Source organism: Carettochelys insculpta, chromosome 16 (genome assembly GCF_033958435.1).
Source record: "Carettochelys insculpta isolate YL-2023 chromosome 16, ASM3395843v1, whole genome shotgun sequence".
In the NCBI taxonomy this organism is placed as follows: Eukaryota; Metazoa; Chordata; order Testudines; family Carettochelyidae; genus Carettochelys; species Carettochelys insculpta.
This window is the reverse complement of record NC_134152.1, coordinates 15,683,808-15,700,975: the sequence shown is the minus strand read 5'-3', so window position 1 is coordinate 15,700,975 and position 17,168 is coordinate 15,683,808. Positions and strand designations below refer to the sequence as shown.

At 39.6% G+C, this 17,168-nt stretch overlaps 1 protein-coding gene across 1 annotated transcript in view; it reads left to right on the top strand.

Moving 5' to 3' along the window:
• Window positions 1–17,168, top strand: part of ZC3H7A (zinc finger CCCH-type containing 7A) — a 44,281-nt gene that overhangs the window by 15,269 nt on the left and 11,844 nt on the right. The window contains exons 6-14 of the mRNA XM_075010770.1: window positions 922–1,002; window positions 1,080–1,121; window positions 1,918–1,951; window positions 2,588–2,871; window positions 7,513–7,720; window positions 8,878–8,945; window positions 10,227–10,419; window positions 12,722–12,883; window positions 16,761–16,957. Coding sequence (XP_074866871.1) covers window positions 922–1,002; window positions 1,080–1,121; window positions 1,918–1,951; window positions 2,588–2,871; window positions 7,513–7,720; window positions 8,878–8,945; window positions 10,227–10,419; window positions 12,722–12,883; window positions 16,761–16,957 — 1,269 coding nt within the window. The remainder of the gene's footprint in view (window positions 1–921; window positions 1,003–1,079; window positions 1,122–1,917; window positions 1,952–2,587; window positions 2,872–7,512; window positions 7,721–8,877; window positions 8,946–10,226; window positions 10,420–12,721; window positions 12,884–16,760; window positions 16,958–17,168) is intronic.

The following is a 17,168-nucleotide window of genomic DNA, read 5'->3' as shown; positions in this document are numbered from 1 at the left end:
GTTGAAGCCAGCAGGTTTGGAGTGTGGGAGTGGGCCTGGGGCAAAAGGTTGGGGTTTGGAAGCTAGGGTTGGCATATGGAAGCAAATTTGGGTGAAGGAGCAGACTTAGGGCTGGGGCGTGGGGTCTGTGAGTTGGGGTGTAGGAGGGGGCTCAGGGCTGGTGCACAGTATTGAGGTGCTGGGTCTGGGATGGAGTTAGAGTGCAGGAGGGGGGGTCAGGGATAGGGCCACAGGTTGGGGTGGGCACACTTACCTGGGGCAGCTCCCCTTTGGTGGGGAACAGATGGCTGTCTGCAGGTCCTGCTCTGACCTCTGCATGCAGGCCCTGCCCCCACCTCTCCAGCTCCAATTGGCAAACGATTCCTGGCCAGTGGGAACTGATGGAGCAGTATCTACAGATGAGGGCAGTCCTTCTCCTGCTGAAAAAAGAAGAGCAGAGCGCAGTGGCTTTATTGGCTTCAGCCCCAGATTAAAGGGGCCCCCATTAGCCTGGACCGCCAGGCTGCAGTCCCTAAAATCCCTTATTTAGTCCAGCCATGCTGCTGAGCCCGGAAGAACACATCTCTTCCTCTGGCTGGGTAGCTCCCGCCTGAGACTGGAGGAGCATGGCTCTCTGTGTGCGGCAGCCCTGACTCTCTACGCGGAGCTAATGAGTAGTTTGATGGCTACCCAGCTGCAAAGGAACCCCAATGTGAACCCACCTTGTGGGGGGGGGGTGTAATATATTCATTCCTTTGAACTCAGTTGTTGACAGATATTTATAATTTTTCTTTAAATGTAGGGTTAGAAGCGCACTCGTAATTCCTATTTATTTTTCCCCTTCAAACCAGTTATATCACTTGGTGCGTGCGCGCGCGTGTGTGTGTACAGACACACACACACACGTGTTTGTTTTTTTAATTTATTTTCTCTTTTTTTTAGGATGAAAGTGTGATAAAGCTGACTCAAGAACTTGCTCAGAAACTAGGATTAAAAATAAGAAAAGCATATGTCAGAGCAAGGGTAAGGAAGATTTATTTTTTTGCCTCTGTGAGATCTGAGTATCAGCTATATACTTAAAATGATATGTTTAATTACAGCCGACTTCCTCACACTCAGTTTCAGGAGAAGTATCAGTTAAGGTAAGTTACCGTATATTCACAGTAGAAACTGATTTTTAAAGAACAGTTTTTCTTGCATTCTTACAATGAGGTGAAAGTGTCCCGTTAAACATTTGGTTAGTTTCTATGTTTTAGGCAATGATTAAGATTTTTGCCTAACCTTATGCTTGGCTATGCTCCAAATGCAATTCCTTACTCGATCCCATGATAACTTCTATCCAAGTTATCTTTTGTACAAAAACTTCCTTGAATAAAAGTTATTTAAAGTGCTGTATTTTTACTCTGGACAGATTACTGATTCATAAGGATACAGTTACTTATTGCTTTCTGTACTTAATGACAGCTTAAGTACTGCAGATATTCAAGTGAGTATTATGGTTCATATATGTTAAGGATAACCAGTTAGGTATCACACAGACATTAATAAATATGTGCTATGAGACCTGTAAATTCCGCATAATTGTAAACAGGTTTTGTTAGCAAGAACTGGTTGTAACACGTTACCTTAGTAAACATGAATACTTTAAAATAGTTCATTTTACTGTTTTGGATTTAAATAAAAGGAAATGAAACTCAATTCAGTTAGTCTGACTTGTTAATGTCAGTTTCTTAGGGTTGCAGTGCTTGGGTTTCATGTACTGCAAGGAATGCTTGTGTTTTGAAGAGCCATTTTATTTTTCTTTGAAAGTCTGAGTTCTCAAATATAACAAAAGCTAAATTTTAAATTAAACTTAGATTGAGAACATAACTTAAAATGTATGCTTGAAGGGTCTTGTTGCTCTTCAAGTTAATTGATTAATGTTTTACTTACTTACAGAATTCAAATTCTTCTGTGGAAGATATTGAGTCAGGTGAGTCTTGCTTAATCAAAGGAAGCTAGAAACAGACTGCAGAGCCAATGTGTTTGTCATTCACATAAAATGTATCTGAACTGAGCAGATCAAAACATTTTCTCAAATCACCCCAAGAAATAACTTCATATATTTCTTCTTACTAGAAAAGTTTAATTTGCCAGCAAAGTATACTTAGTAGACTGTGTGATAGGTGTGTGGGTTTTTAAGGGATTTGGGTGAAAGTTGCATGTATACACGTAAGAGAATATAGGTTAAGGTGGCTGTACAAAGTTTATTAATTTCCTGACTTTGTTACTGTTTTTAAATATTGTGGTGTTCTGTTAACTTCTGTAACTTAAAATAATAGTGTGAAGGAGTGGATGTTGGAAGGCAGAATTAAATTATCGCACACCGTGCTTAGGCCACAAATCTCTGACTCTGCCTGCTTTGTATATCTGAATATGCAAACTATCTAGTATACACATCTGAATATTTTCTTAAGTGAATTGGTTAATACAACATTTGGTATCATTTATTTGAAAATTAAATTTCTCTAAGGCAAAATATATTTGTGCCTGATTAAAATTGGTGAATTTTTTTTTTCATAACTTGGACTAAAAGTTTTTGGTTTCTTTCCCAAATTTCCTGTTTCAGATTTATTAGAGGAAAAACAAGAGACACTTTCTGCGGTTTCCTCAAACTTTGCCCAGGAATTGTCAAATGACTTGGCCTCAATACCTGTACAATCCATATCTTCTGTCACGCCTCTTCAAATGGAAAAGATTTCCCTGCCTCCCTCAGTGCTGGCAAATGGGGGAAACGTTACTTTTTCTGTGCCAGAAGCATGTTTAGATAGTGGAGATGGAGATGATATTAGTATTGGGGAAGAACTTGATGAATTACTTGATTCTGTGCCTGATTCAGATGAAAATGTAACGGTAAACTTGTTTTTCATTTTATTAATTTATTTAAAAAAGAAATCCCTTCATGGCTTTTTTTATTTATTTGCGTAAGCAGACTCAACTAAGTGTGCAGACAGAATAGGCATTATTACAATCAAATTGCACCATATCTCCAACTGTAATAGAATTTCCAAGAAATGTCATGTTTTCAGTTTATTCTTGGCATAGTGAAAGCGTTATCAGACCAACGCTTCCCAGGTAATAAAGATGAAGCAATGTTAGTGATTGAGATGTTACATGTTGTTGCTCTGGAACAGAGATACTAAGTAGTGGTCACAAGGATCAGATGGTATGTATCTGACACTTCTAAAATTACCTAAAAATGAACTGCTGGCAAAAATATGCTGTCCCTTATAAACTTGGCTACTCTCCGGTGCCCATTTGAGTGGGTGAGAAGGGGAGGGGACCCAAAACTTCCCTTTAGGAAAAAACCAGTATGTTGATATGTTAACTTCAGCGTAAAGGGTTATTTTTGATAATGCAAGATTTTTTTAATAGGTAGAAGTAAAGGATCCATGTCAGTTCTTGAACAGATTGTAACTGTAAATTGAATAATAATCTCCATGAAACAGAAAGTCTAATTAAAATTATACTATTAATATAATGTACTTATGAGATTGTAGTAAAGAGTTTTATCTTGTGTTGAGTTGACACAACTGAGAAGAAGGTTTGGTTCTTCCAGGAGCGTCCCTGTGGGTCCTCCACATTAGGGGTGTTGGGACCTTATGCTGACAGTTGGAAATTGGTAGCAGCAGTACCTGGGGTGACGGCACATGCACAGCAACTGCTTTGCACTACTCCAACGACTGTTCCTCCAGTTTGTTCTTTTTCTACCACCTAAGACTTAAGTTGGAATGCGCAGCAGCTCCTGGGTACTCCTCACAACCACTAGATAACTTCTCCCTTTTTAGTTAAACTTTCATACCTCAGTTACTTCTCCCCTTTTAATTATCTCAAGTATAATAAAAATCATGAGTTTATTTTCAGCTTCATTCTCATTCCTGCCCAAGCCTGGATCCAGACAAAATACCAGGTTACCCACAGGTTAAAATGTTGCCTCACTTGTAAGCTACAGGAATGGCTTCAAACTTGTTAGAAACCCCACAAACACTTCCTGCTAAAACTTCTCAGCGTGCTCAGAGGAGTCAAGCACTTTCTTTAAAGGTGGCTTTAACCACAAAACGTATGCCAACAGGTCCCATTCCAGCAAAACTCCTCTTCCATCATACTTACCATGGATACATCTCTGAAAGATTGGGGAGTACGTATAGCTGACTACCTGATCCAAACATGCTGGTCAGTAGCAAAAACCTCCCTACACATCAGTGTCCTAGATCTTTGAGTGGACTTAGTAGCACTTCCCATGTATCTGCGATAATTTCATCAAAGACAGCATGGCATGCATGTTGTACATAGCCTCTGTGCATAGCTGATATGAGCATGCTTTGCCCTCCTACTTCATCTGCTTATGGCAATGGTGCATAGCCAGTCACATAAACATGTCCACAGCGTATTTCCTGGGCAACAGAATGCCATTGCAGACCACCTAAACAGCCTCTTTTACGAAAACCACGAATGGGATGTGGATTCCCATGTATTCACCACCATATTTCAGCATTGGGGATAGCCAATGAGAGACCTATTTTGCAACAGCTTGCAATTCAAAATGCCTGAAGTACTGCTCCCAAGGAGAACTTGGGTGTCATTCACTGGGGGATGTCCTCCTCATCAAATGGAACTTATCTTTCATGTATACCTTCTCTCCCCATTCCACTAATGAGTTGTGTGCTACAAGATAGAATCCAGGTTATATTGATAGTCGAGGCATGTAGTCTCTACCTTGCTCTAATGGGAATGGAACACCATTACTTCTCCCACAAACTCCTCTTGATGTAGAATGGGTCCATCACCCACCCATCACTGTTCTGTAACTCCATATATGGCTCCTAACCATCCTCAATCAGTAGTGATCTGAGGAAGTAAAAACAACCCTTATCAAGAGTTGCAAACTGCACTCAAAACATACAATCAGATCTTTTTTTCTGGTGTTTGGTGTGTAACTCTGCCTATATATTGTGCCTCAGACTAGGACTTGCCAAACATTTCAACAAGGTGATCCTAGCCATGATTTCTGCAGGTTGCCAGCCACTTCTATTTCTCCTACTACTTTTTCCCTGTTTGGGAGCAACAGGTCCCACTGCGCATGGCCCCTGGTTGGTTCCTTCAGTACTTGTACTTGTCCATGCTGAATGATACTTATCACCTTATTATCAGCCAGATGTTTGCAAATACACTAAACTCTCTTAACTGGCATTCTCTCACCCAGAACTCTCAACTGGCATTTTAACTATAAGCAAATTTTAGTTACATTTTCCGTAAGTTCACTATAGTGAATATAAATGCAGGAATACAGAAAAAGTTTATGGTATAATACTACTGTTGTTTGTAAATGCACTCTGGATATGTTTTTATTTTCTTAATATCCAACCTTGTTTTTCTTTAGTGTTATGCATTGCTAGATATATACCTCTCTATTATCCAGGATCTTTGGCTATCCTGCGAACTCCTGGTCCTAGGGCTGCTGGAAAGAGTTTACTGTAGATTTCTTAGTATAGAAGTTAGCTGACTAGTCTGTAGTTTCTTGGGTAGTCCTTATAGTGCCCATCTATAGAAAGGGAAATGTTTTGCTCTTTTTCAGTCTTCAGGGATCTCTCCTGTCTTCTATGACTGTTCAAAGACGACATCGCCTCAGTCAGCTTTCTGAGTATTCTAGGATGCATTTCATCAGGCCTTGGTGACTTGAAGACCTCTAACTTGTCTGTTTATTTTTATTTCTTCTTTTCCTATTTTAACTTCTGAATCTACCTCATTTTCACCAATGATCAATGACCAAATAATTATGAAGGGAGCAAATAATATCCCTCAGACACCTGTCATGAGAAGCCTGTGTCAATATGGGACCTTAACATCATATACCACACATTCACAGGAAAACTATATGAACCTATGGCAACATGTTTGTTAGTGGATTTTTCAATGCAAGTCTTCTGACAGTGGTTATTATAATAAGGAAGGAGAATAGGTGAACTAGTTGTTCTTACGGCAGACCCTCCCTACACGACATTTCAAAAAATGTCATCTTACGATCCCATCTAAAACTTCTACCAAAAGGTCGTCTTCTCACCTGAATCAGGCTATGTACTTACCTGTGTTTTTCCCCAAACCCCATGTTGCCTCCTGGGCTTCTACCCTCCACATTCTCGACATCCACAGAGCCCTTGCATTGTACTTGGAAATGACAAAGATGTTTAGAAAATCACCATGTCTCTCTTCCTGTCCATTGCCAAACAATCCAAAGGTGAACCCACATCCAATCAGATTCTCCAAGTGGAATTTGCAGTGCATCTTCCTGCGCTATGACCAGAGCAGTGTTCCAGCATCTCCTGCTGTCTACACTCACTCACTCAGCAAAAGCAGTATCTAAGCCTCTGGTTTTCCAATTACAGACATTTACAGAGCACTTACATGGCTCTCCATCTATACATTTATCACATACAGTGGCCTAGAACAACATTCATTAGTGAATGCACAATTTGGGGATTTTGTACTATTAGAACACAAGATCTGAAGCCTCTCCTTCCAAACAAAAGTACCATTCCGTAGTTACCCAATGTAGAGCCACTCACAGGGACACTCCTTGAAAAGGAAAGGAAGGTTACTCACCTGGTGCAATAACTGAGGTTCGTCAAAACGATTGTCCCTGTTCATGACCCTTCCTTCTCCCCTTTGTTTTGGAGTCGCGCTCTGTTTCCCTGGGGTAGGGAAGGAATGATTGGCAACATGTGCTGCTTAACCACTTGCAGTAGCATGAGGTGGCTGTCACCACCCGAGGTACTGCCACTACATATCTCCGATTATATGTGCAAGTCACGAAGACAGCTGATGTGGAGCACTCACAGGGACAACCACCTTGAAGAACCTCAGTTACTGCACTAGGTGAATAAAGGTCTCTTTTGAGTTTCTTTTGAAGTTTCTCTGTCTTAAAGTACTTTTTCTAAAGCAACGTTATCCAGAAGTCATAATCTGGATAATTAACTGTCAGTACTTCAAAATAAAATGAGAAAAAATAAGGTTCTAAATTTCTGAAATACATATTGCAAAGTAAAAAGTTTTAGGAGACAAATTTGCACACTGAGCCACTAGGAAATGCAATTTACTCTGTTAGAGTTCTTAAAATTCCACTAGATTTTGTTAAGGTCTGTCTAATGTCTGCTACCTCTTTGAGTATTTTAAAGGTATTTAGAGATTAAACTCTAGAGTTCTGATCCTGTAGAGGGTTTAAAGCTGTACTTAACTTTGCATATTGTGATTAGGTCTACTGAAGTTATGTAGTGAATAGTTCTATTAAAGTTAAACATGTGTAAGTCTCTGCAGCATCAGGAACCAAAGTAATTCAGACTGAAGGACTAGAGTTAAAAATGGTCTTTTGACATGCAGAGAGCTTTTTATGCTGAAAGCAGTATACTAAAAACTACTTTGCAGACCACTTAATCTTTCTGAAATTTTTTTTATGAATGAATATTTTTAGTAAAAATATTTATTTTTATTTTTTTCCAGCAAATCTCAATAGTCAGAGGACCCATTCCATCAGCTAGTGTAGCTCCTAATATAGCATTCTCCACAACTTTGCTAGGAACTTTACCAGTTGGTGCAGGATTTGTTCCAGCAGCCTCATTTTCAGAGATGTATTCCCAACCTCTGGCTTCTTCTTTGGAGAATTTTTGTTCTTCTTTAAATACCTTTTCAGTCAGTGACTCAAAAAGAGGTAAGGAACGACTCTGAAGTTATACCCTGTTCAATTTTACTGTAGTAGAGAGGTCTGTGAATGACTGTGATCTGAATTCATTAGCTTAAACAGAAAAGGTATGTGGTCAAATATTCAGGCAGTTTGATTTGCCTCTGCTTTAAATGTATCAGATGTATAGTCAATATATACTGTCACCAGGAATTAAAAATAAAGCATCTGTTCATGTTATGTACATAAATGTGTTCTAGACACTCTCTGCTGGATTTGCACTAACTAATAGATTTTCCTAATGTTTTGGTGCTGTTCATATAACCTAAATTAACCTGAGAGGGAGTAGTAGTAGTAGTAAGCCTCTTCCACTCCTGCATCGTGGAGCATAGGCCATTGATGATCATTCACCATTGTCCCTTGTTCTGGGCAATCATTTCCAGTTCTGAGCAGGTGTGTTCTGCCTTTTTAGCATCTGCCTTCAGGTCTCTACAGCAGATGTCTTGTGGGTGTCTTCTTTTTCCTGTTCCCTTGTGGGTTCCAAAACCTGGGAGGGAAAGTGTTTTTATTGAGTGGGATTGGGTATTTATGTGCCTGAGTTAAATTGGAATAAAGAAATGGGACATTTTTTTCCCCAAGATGCTAAAGACTATACAATGGAGGGTGCACACTGGAAAAAAAATCCATGAAAGATCTGTTTAGAAATGTGCTTAACATTGAATCTAAATAGGTATAAGTGATTGTGAATACTAATATCGGTGATGAGCTGAATCAATAAAAAGAAATATGCAGTGAACCAGAGATGAAAAATATAAATCCTCTGTATCACTCAAAAATTTTGTAGTTGTGCATTCTTTGTAGAAGAATGGCTATTTCAAAATTTTGGTAGACTGACTCTCCCTTACCATGTCTTCAAGCAAGGATTTGAAGGCTAACTGTTGCTTGTTCTGCCCATCTTTTGTATACTGGACTTCTTCAGTTCTCACGTGTTCTGTGAGGCTGCTAATAAAGGTTAGCTAACTCAGCATGTCTTACCTTGGTTTTTCTGTCCAGAGACCACAAGCCACTTGCATTTAGTGGGAAAAGAAATTGCCCTGTCACCTATGTAGCCTGTGCAAATTCTTTAACTGAATAAAAAGTGCAGAGAGGGGAAATAACTGAAAAATTATTTCTTAATCACCATCCAGATCTGTCTAGTTCAGTTTCTAGAGATGGAACAGCAACTGTAAACAGCAATAATTCCTCTCTCTTACTTGTAAGTATCTTTTCGTATTTTTCTTCGCATGGATTAAAATTAACAATAAGTCATGAGGGCTTAAGGAATTCTATTTTTTTATATTCACTTAAAAAATTTACTGATTGCTTTGTTCACCATCAAAATGTAGCAACCAGAGTGGGAAAATAGTAGTTGTTGAATAGGTCACAGCAACATTCTAATACAGAAAGTTAAAAGAAAACAAACAAGCAAACAAACCAGCCCCCCATGCTATTTTCTGAAACTCCAGTGTGAATTTTAGATGGGGGAAACTTTATCTTTACTATCTCTTAGAGTAGCCAGTTTTCAAATTTGTGAAATATTTTCTCAGAGTGCAGCACGGAAGCTTAAAATGACCAAGTTATCACAGCTGTTTGAATTTTTTTTTTTTTTATGAGTGTGTCCTCTTGCAGTCCAGCCAGAATATGGGACAGAATGGAACTGCAGTGGTTCACGCGCAGGGCAGTAACCCTATTGTGACTCAGACTCACACGCCATGTCTACACTAGCCAAAAACTTCGAAATTACCATGCAAATGGCCATTTCGAAGTTAACTAATGAAGCGCTGAAATACATATTCAGCGCCTCATTAGCATGCAGGTGGCCGCGGCACTTCGAAATTGACGCGGCTCGCCGCCACGCGGCTCATCCAGACAGAGCTCCTTTTCGAAAGGACCCCAGCTACTTTGAAGTCCCCTTATTTCTATCTGCTTTTGGGAATAGGGGGACTTCGACAGTAGCCGGGATCCTTTCGAAAAGGAGCTCTGTCTGGATGAGCCGCGTGGCGGCGAGCCGCGTCAATTTCGAAGTGCCGCGGCCACCTGCATGCTAATGAGGCGCTGAATATGTATTTCAGCGCTTCATTAGTAAACTTCAAAATGGCCATTTGCATGGCCATTTTGAAGTTTTTGGCTAGTTTAGACGTAGCCACAATCTGGTCTGTGTTGTGTTTTGCATCTTAAGCTTATGAATTCATTTTATTTTTGTCAGAGGACTCCTCAGAAGTGACTGATGTATAAGTGGAACGGGGTGGGGGTAATAATTTTCATACTCTTGGCCCACCAGCAACTGAACTTGTCTGTTGCAGTGTGGGGTGTGACAATGCATGCAGCCTATGAAGGGGATATGGAATCCTTACCTCCCTGTGTGGATATGGAGTCAGGCTCACAACTGAGCTTTATATAAAGACTGACGTTTTGAGGGAAACCTTCACGAAGTTGTATTTGTGAAGATACTAAAATGAGGTTGATGGATCAAGTTAAATATTGTTTCTTCTGGCAGATAAATGGCCCCAGTACTTTATTTGGGACTGAGGATTACATGGGAACTGCAGGTCAAACTAGGAATGACTTTTCACATGTTTTTAGCAGTGGAACTGCTAACATGTCTGTATCTGCATCACTTGTTGGAAGAAATCCATTGGAAGGTACACACGAACTAAGACAGGCCTGCCAATTATGTTTCATCAAAACAGGTATGGTGCACGGGAAGTTAGTTTGATAGATAAATACATATTTATCTATAGCACTGTACTAAATGATTTCTAGAAGTTCTGAGTTCTGACTTGTGTGTCAACAAAGAAAATATGGATCTGCATATTGTCTCAAAAAATAGTTGCAACCATTTTTCTACCTTTTCTTGATTTTTGTGTTCTTGCCCTTAATGGGTTCTTAATTTCTAAAACTCCTTCCAATCATTATGTCTATGTCTACGTCTACGCTTGCATTCCTCTTTCAAAAGAGGAATGCAGATGAGGCACTGATTTACATATCTCATGATTAATTTGCATAATCTTTTTGGAAGAGATTATTTTGAAAGGGGAAACAAAAGCAGCGTGGACAGGGGTCTTTCGAAAATAAATGCCATCTTTGAAAGAACCTTCTTCCCGTTTTTGTTTCAGGAAGAGGGGTTCTTTTGAAGATGGGTTTTATTTTCAGAAGAGCACTGTCTACGCTGCTTTTTTCCAAGAAGAGATTATACAAATGAAGCATGAGATATGTAAAGAGGTGCCTCATTGCATTTTTAATTTCCCTCATTTGCATTCCTCTTTGGAAAGAGGAGTGACAGTATAGACACAGCCTGCGTGCTTTCCCCAATCTGAAGGCTTACATATCCCGAAATAGAAAACCTGTGGCCAAATACGACACACAAAATAGCAGGGCTATTTCGAGTGTGATATTTCGTTCCCACTACCCTTCATTGTGTAAGGGATAGTGGGAAGTTTGAAGTAAGCACTTATTTCGAACTTCAGTGCTGTGTAGCTGGTACAGAGTTCAATATAAGTTACCTCAAAATCTTACGCAATTTGCTGTGGAAGTGATTTCAAGATAGGGCAATAGCCCTAGCCTACATACTCCGTATTCCCTTTCCTTCCAACCCTCGGGGTTCTATGGAGAAAGGCACCTTTGCGCAAGACTTAAAAACTTGCAGTATCCACTCTGGTCATGGGGAATTGAACTGCAGTTCAAATTATCTGGTAACCTTTGCGTCACATCTGTTTTATCTTTCTTTCAGATGAATTATATAGGTCATTATTGCTCAGGTCTGGAAGCATTGTGATAATTATTTGTTTCACTTTGTTGACAAAGGGTCTTAACCTATTTTGGGTCATTCACACACTAATCTTTGAGGGCTGAACTTTTGCTGTTACGTGCCTATATTCAAGAATCAACTTCTTTCCCATCAAGAGTGATCTTAAAATCAAGCACTATTCTTCAGGTTAATGATTTTCTGTAATATAAGTAGAGGAAAATAAAACACACACAAAGTATTCCCAAAATTTTACAGTGGCATAGTTAGTGAATAGCTATTGTAGTTTGCAGTTTATTGATCTGTAGTTTAAAATGACTTCTGGTATTGCATAAGGAGGATCAACAAGGTGATTTTGCAATGGCACGTATACCTGACATTTTAATGAAAAGCAGTTGGAAAATGCTGAAGGATAAACATTGATATATCCATATGTTGGCCTTTTTAAAAAAGAATTGGTTTCTTCCCCCATTTCTTTTCATCCCTGACTTTCCTGCCATTTCTGAAACCACACATTTCCACCATGAAATCTTTGTTCAAAGAGAACTGAACAGGAATGCCCCCAACTTTTCTCAGTGGGTTATTGTATCTCCTTTATTGACTGTTATGGTTACTGAGCATTGGAAACTTTTTACAATCCGTTCCTGAAGTACATACGTTCATAGTATTTGTGGCTTTGGAATTAAATAGATCTAGTCTTAAACCCTGTATTTAGTTAGTGTTAGTTAAAACATTATCAACTAGATGATGGGGCTAATATTGTATTCTTGTGGAATGCGTAAGTTGACTTGCATTCTGTCTTTAAATTTAGTCTTTGGCTGTTCGAGCCTAATAAAAATGAAATATTTAGTTGACTGATTTTAGTTGCATGGCTCTCAATTACATCTATATTAGAGATGGGCAATTAAAGGTCTAAAACAAATGTGTGAAAATTTTCTCCATCATGCAAAAATAAAAAAATACAGCTAGTTGTTCCCATGTAGAAGCAAAGGAAGACTGTAAAAATCTTATAAATGGCCTGTCTTTCTTGAGCCTGGTCTCTTGTAAGTATTTTCAGTTTCTTCCTACTCTTCCTTCCCACCTCTGTTATTGAAAATTATTTTGGCTCTTTTAATTTATTGATGCAAGTAAAAATTCTTGTTTGTTCATGCATTTCATATTTGGGCATGCACCTGAATACAAAGTACCACAGTTTTACTTTTACTTGTAGTTTAAGTAAACCATAAGCAACTTTTCAATTATTTTAGGTCCGAAGTTACTGGATTTCACTTATTACCCCAATTTAGAACATAAATGTAAAAAGGATGTTTTAATTGGCAAAATAAAGAATTCTGAAGATAAATCATGGAAAAAAATACGTCCAAGACCAACAAAGACTCAATATGTGGGACCCTATTATATATGTAAAGGTAAGTTTGAAATATTGATGTAGTTTTCACTGACTTAATACAGAAACTTGAACATGAGTGCAAAACTAAATGAAATATTTTAATTCTGCATATAAAGTAAGCATGTGCATTTTTATTAGAAATGAAGCTCTATTGCTTTTTCTGATTTAACAAAAACAACTGATAGGTATTTTTAATATTTCCAGATGGTTTTAGGCAAAACCAGTGTAACCATTTAGAGCACAGACTTCCTCTAATTTATAATTTTTTGTCTTTAAAAAAAAAATAAAAAACAAACTTATTGGGTGGTGAGTCTCAGCCCATTCCTTTAAATGGCACCTCCTTTTAAGTCTTTTTAGCACACCATGTCTCTGGTCACTGGATGCCTTACCCTGAGTATCTACACTGGACATTTACCCACACTTACAAAATCAGTTGCAACATATAGCAAAACCATCTTTTCTCCTCACCAGAAAAGTTCCACCTTGGCACTGTGAGAGAGAGAGAGAGGGGGGCAGGGGATTAAGGGAAAAAAAGTCACTGCACTGAAGCTATTATGTAGGGGTGAAGGAAAAATTCCTTCGCAGTCCTCGCTCTTCTTCCCCCACTTCCCCCAAACTAGCGCAGTGCTCATACTCCTCTTCCAGGCTGATATTGGCACCTCAAGGAGAGGGAGGGTGAGTGCTGCTTTGCCTGCTGGCTGGAGAAAGGGCTTCCCATGCCCAGAGCTTGCACATTGAAAGCCTTCTGTCCTTACATTTCCTGGGAAGAGGAAGGGAAGAGGTCAGCACCACAAATCTGACTGTCATCCACCTTTTTGCAGTAGTAACAGAGAGATAGCTGTGCTGGTCTATATACTATCAAAAAAGCAGTCTAGTAGCACTTTAAAGACTAACAATTTATACAATAACAAAATAACCCAGAGGACTGACAGTGAAAAACCCATTACAATCAATGTACTACACTGACTACAGCGAGCATCTGTGCCACACGCTCTCTAAGAAACTGAGGAACCACTTGTTCAAAATCTTTACAATAAACAAAAGATTAAAAAACAACTCTCTCTGAACTTGAAATTCTCATCAAGAATCAAGCATCCACGCAAGACTCCACAGAATGAGGCTTTACTTGTACTAGACAAGAAATTTATAAAACACACTTCCACTTCCTACAAAAAGGAAAAGAGAATAAATTTTCTAAATTACTTCATACCTCAAGATACTACGACTACAACAGCAGCTCAGCTAACAGTATTGTTAGCCTTTCCAGCTACCAACTCAGCCCAGCAGAAGAGTCTCTGTTATCCCGGGGTCTTTCCTTCTGCCCCAGTTCCTCCACAAACTTAATACAATTCTGTGATGACCTTGAAGCCTTCTTTCGCTGCCTCCATCTAAAGGAATTCTTCCAACGCACCTGTGAAAAACATTGTGACTCTCTTGACCCCCGCACACCAACACCAAAAGAACAACAACTTTATGTGGACTCCGCCAACAGTCGTAGTGAAAGTCTGGATTTCTACATAGTGATTCTGCAACCGTGTTCGGACTGACATATGCAAACAATACCAAATGAGACACAGTCTCAACTATGCTGAATGCTATGCTGTCCAGAGACTCAAAAATAACGCAGACATTATAATCAAACCAGCTGACAAAGGGGGTGCCGCTGACATCATGAATAAGTCAGACTACGAACAGAAGGCAGCCAGACAACTCTCCAACACCAGATTTTACAGACCTCACTCTCCTCTGATCCTACTTTGGAATTCCACAAGAAATTACTACTACTACTTAAGGAACTCCCTGCTGCTACTCGGGACCTTATTCACTCAGACACACCATCTGAGCCCCAACCTGGATTATTCTATTTACTTCCCAAAATCCACAAAGCTGGAAACCCTGGATGCCCTATCATTTCGGGTAATTGGCACCCTTAACACCGGACTATCCAGTTACGTGGATTCCCTCCTCAAACCCTATGCCACCAACACTCCCAGTGATCTCTGAGGTACCACTGACTTCCTGAGGAAATTACAAAACATTGTAAAAGTTCTTGACAACACTATCCTTGCCACCATGGATTTAAGGGCTCTGTATACTACTATTCCACACGAAGATGGATTACATGTGCTCAGGAATACCATCCCTGTTGTCACCACAGCCAATCTGGTGTCTGACCTCTGTAACTTTGTTCTCACTCTCAATTTATACCTCCAGATTAGAGGAACTGCTACGGGACCTGCATGGTCCCACAATATACTAATATTTATGGCTGACCTTGGACAATGATTCCTCAGCTCTCGTCCCCTATTTCCCTCCTCTACTTACAATACATTGATGACATCTTTATGATTTGGACCTATGTATAGAGACTCTAGAAGAATTCCACAGAGGCTAACAATCTGCACCCCACTATCAACTTATGCCTCAACTACTCCATGTGATAGAGACATTTCCTGGACACTACAGTACAAATCAAGGATGGCCTGATTGGTATCACACGCTACTGGAAACCCACTGATTGCTATACTTACATACACGCTTCTAGTTTCCATCCTGCACACACCACTAGATCCATTGTTTACAGTCAAGCCCTTAGGTACAATTGCATTTGCTCTGATCCTACTGACAGAGACCGAAAACTACAAGAACTTTACCAAATATTTATAAACCTGAATTACCCACCAGGAGAAATAAAAAAACAAATTGACATGGCCAGACAAATAACCAGAGACCAGCTACTCCAAGATAGGCCCAAAAAAGCCAAAAACAGAACACCACTGGTCACCTACAGCCCCCAACTCAAACCACTGCAACGCATTATTAAAGACCTACAACCTATCCTTAATCAGGATGTCACGCTCCAGAAGGCCCTAGGTGACAGGCCTGTTCTCCCTTACAGACAACCTCCCAACCTTATGAGGATTCTCACCAACCACCACAGTCTGTACTGCAGGAACACCAGTGCTGGAACTTTTCCTGGCAACAAGGCCCAACTTTGTCCACATATCTATTCTGTAGATACCATCACTGGACTTAACCAGGTTATTCACAGAATCACGGGCACATTCTCATGTTCCTCAACTAACATCATATATGCCATCATGTGCCAATAATGCCCTGATGCTTTGTATATTGGACGGACTTCAAACTCTCTTAGACAAAGAATTAATGGGCATACAACAGACATAAAAACACTCCTGATTCACAAACCTGTCAGCCAGCACTTTAATGAAGTGGACCATTCTGTTAATGTCCTGAAAGTTTGTGTCATACTGAAGAGGAATTTTCACAACAGTTTTTGGGAAGAGAGGCTGCTGTACTCTTTTATATTCCAATTCGACACATTAACGTGGTTTGAACCGGGATGGGAATTTTCTAGCTCATTTATAGGGGCTTTTATGCATATTTGGCTTTTGCTAATTCTTGACTCCCCACCCCTTCTGCCCCTCTACTGTCTGACTTGGTCACCTTGATAATATTTTTCTGATTTGTCAACCTTGATCACTGTTTTTGGTTCTCTGTGCCTTAAATATTGAGTCTGTTCTGGTATGACTATGATCTGAAGAAGTGGGTCTGTCTCACGGAAGCTCATCACCCTCATAAATTATTTTGTTAGTCTTTAAAATGCTACTGGACTGCTTTTTTCTTTTTGCAGTAGTTTTTGACCATTTGCCCCACCACCATAAAGTGTGGCTCCCTTGAGCCTGGACGACATTCTTCTTGCTTAAAGGTGAAGTGTCATCAAAAAGAAGTTCTGCAGAGAGAAGGCTAGATTCATTTACAACAGAGGAGGCTCTTCGTCAGGCTTTCTGAAATACAGAATTAAGATCTAGTAAGGATAAATGTGGCTGTGTAAAAAGGATGCCAAATTAAACTTTTATTTAATGTCATCTTAGATGTTGCTGCTGGAGAAGAGTGTAGGTATCCAGGCCACTGCACATTTGCATATTGCCAGGAAGAGATTGATGTGTGGACTTTAGAGCGCAAAGGAGCCTTCAATCGAGAAGCTCTCTTTGGGGGAAATGGAAAGATCAACTTTACTGTGTCCCAAATTCTTCAAGAACACCACGGACTATTTATGTTTCTTTGTGAGGTGCTTCTTTAAAGACATACTTGGCTGTTTGTTTCATATCTTTAAGAAACAATGTTAAACAGTTTTTCATTTGACTGTTTCGCTAGATAGTAAGTGATCTGCCTGCAGAATGATTTGGTTCATGGCTAACTTGTAAGCATAGAAGTGCATATTGGATAACTGTTTGCAGTCTGCATCGTCAGTAAGATCTTTACATTGATTTCATGCATGA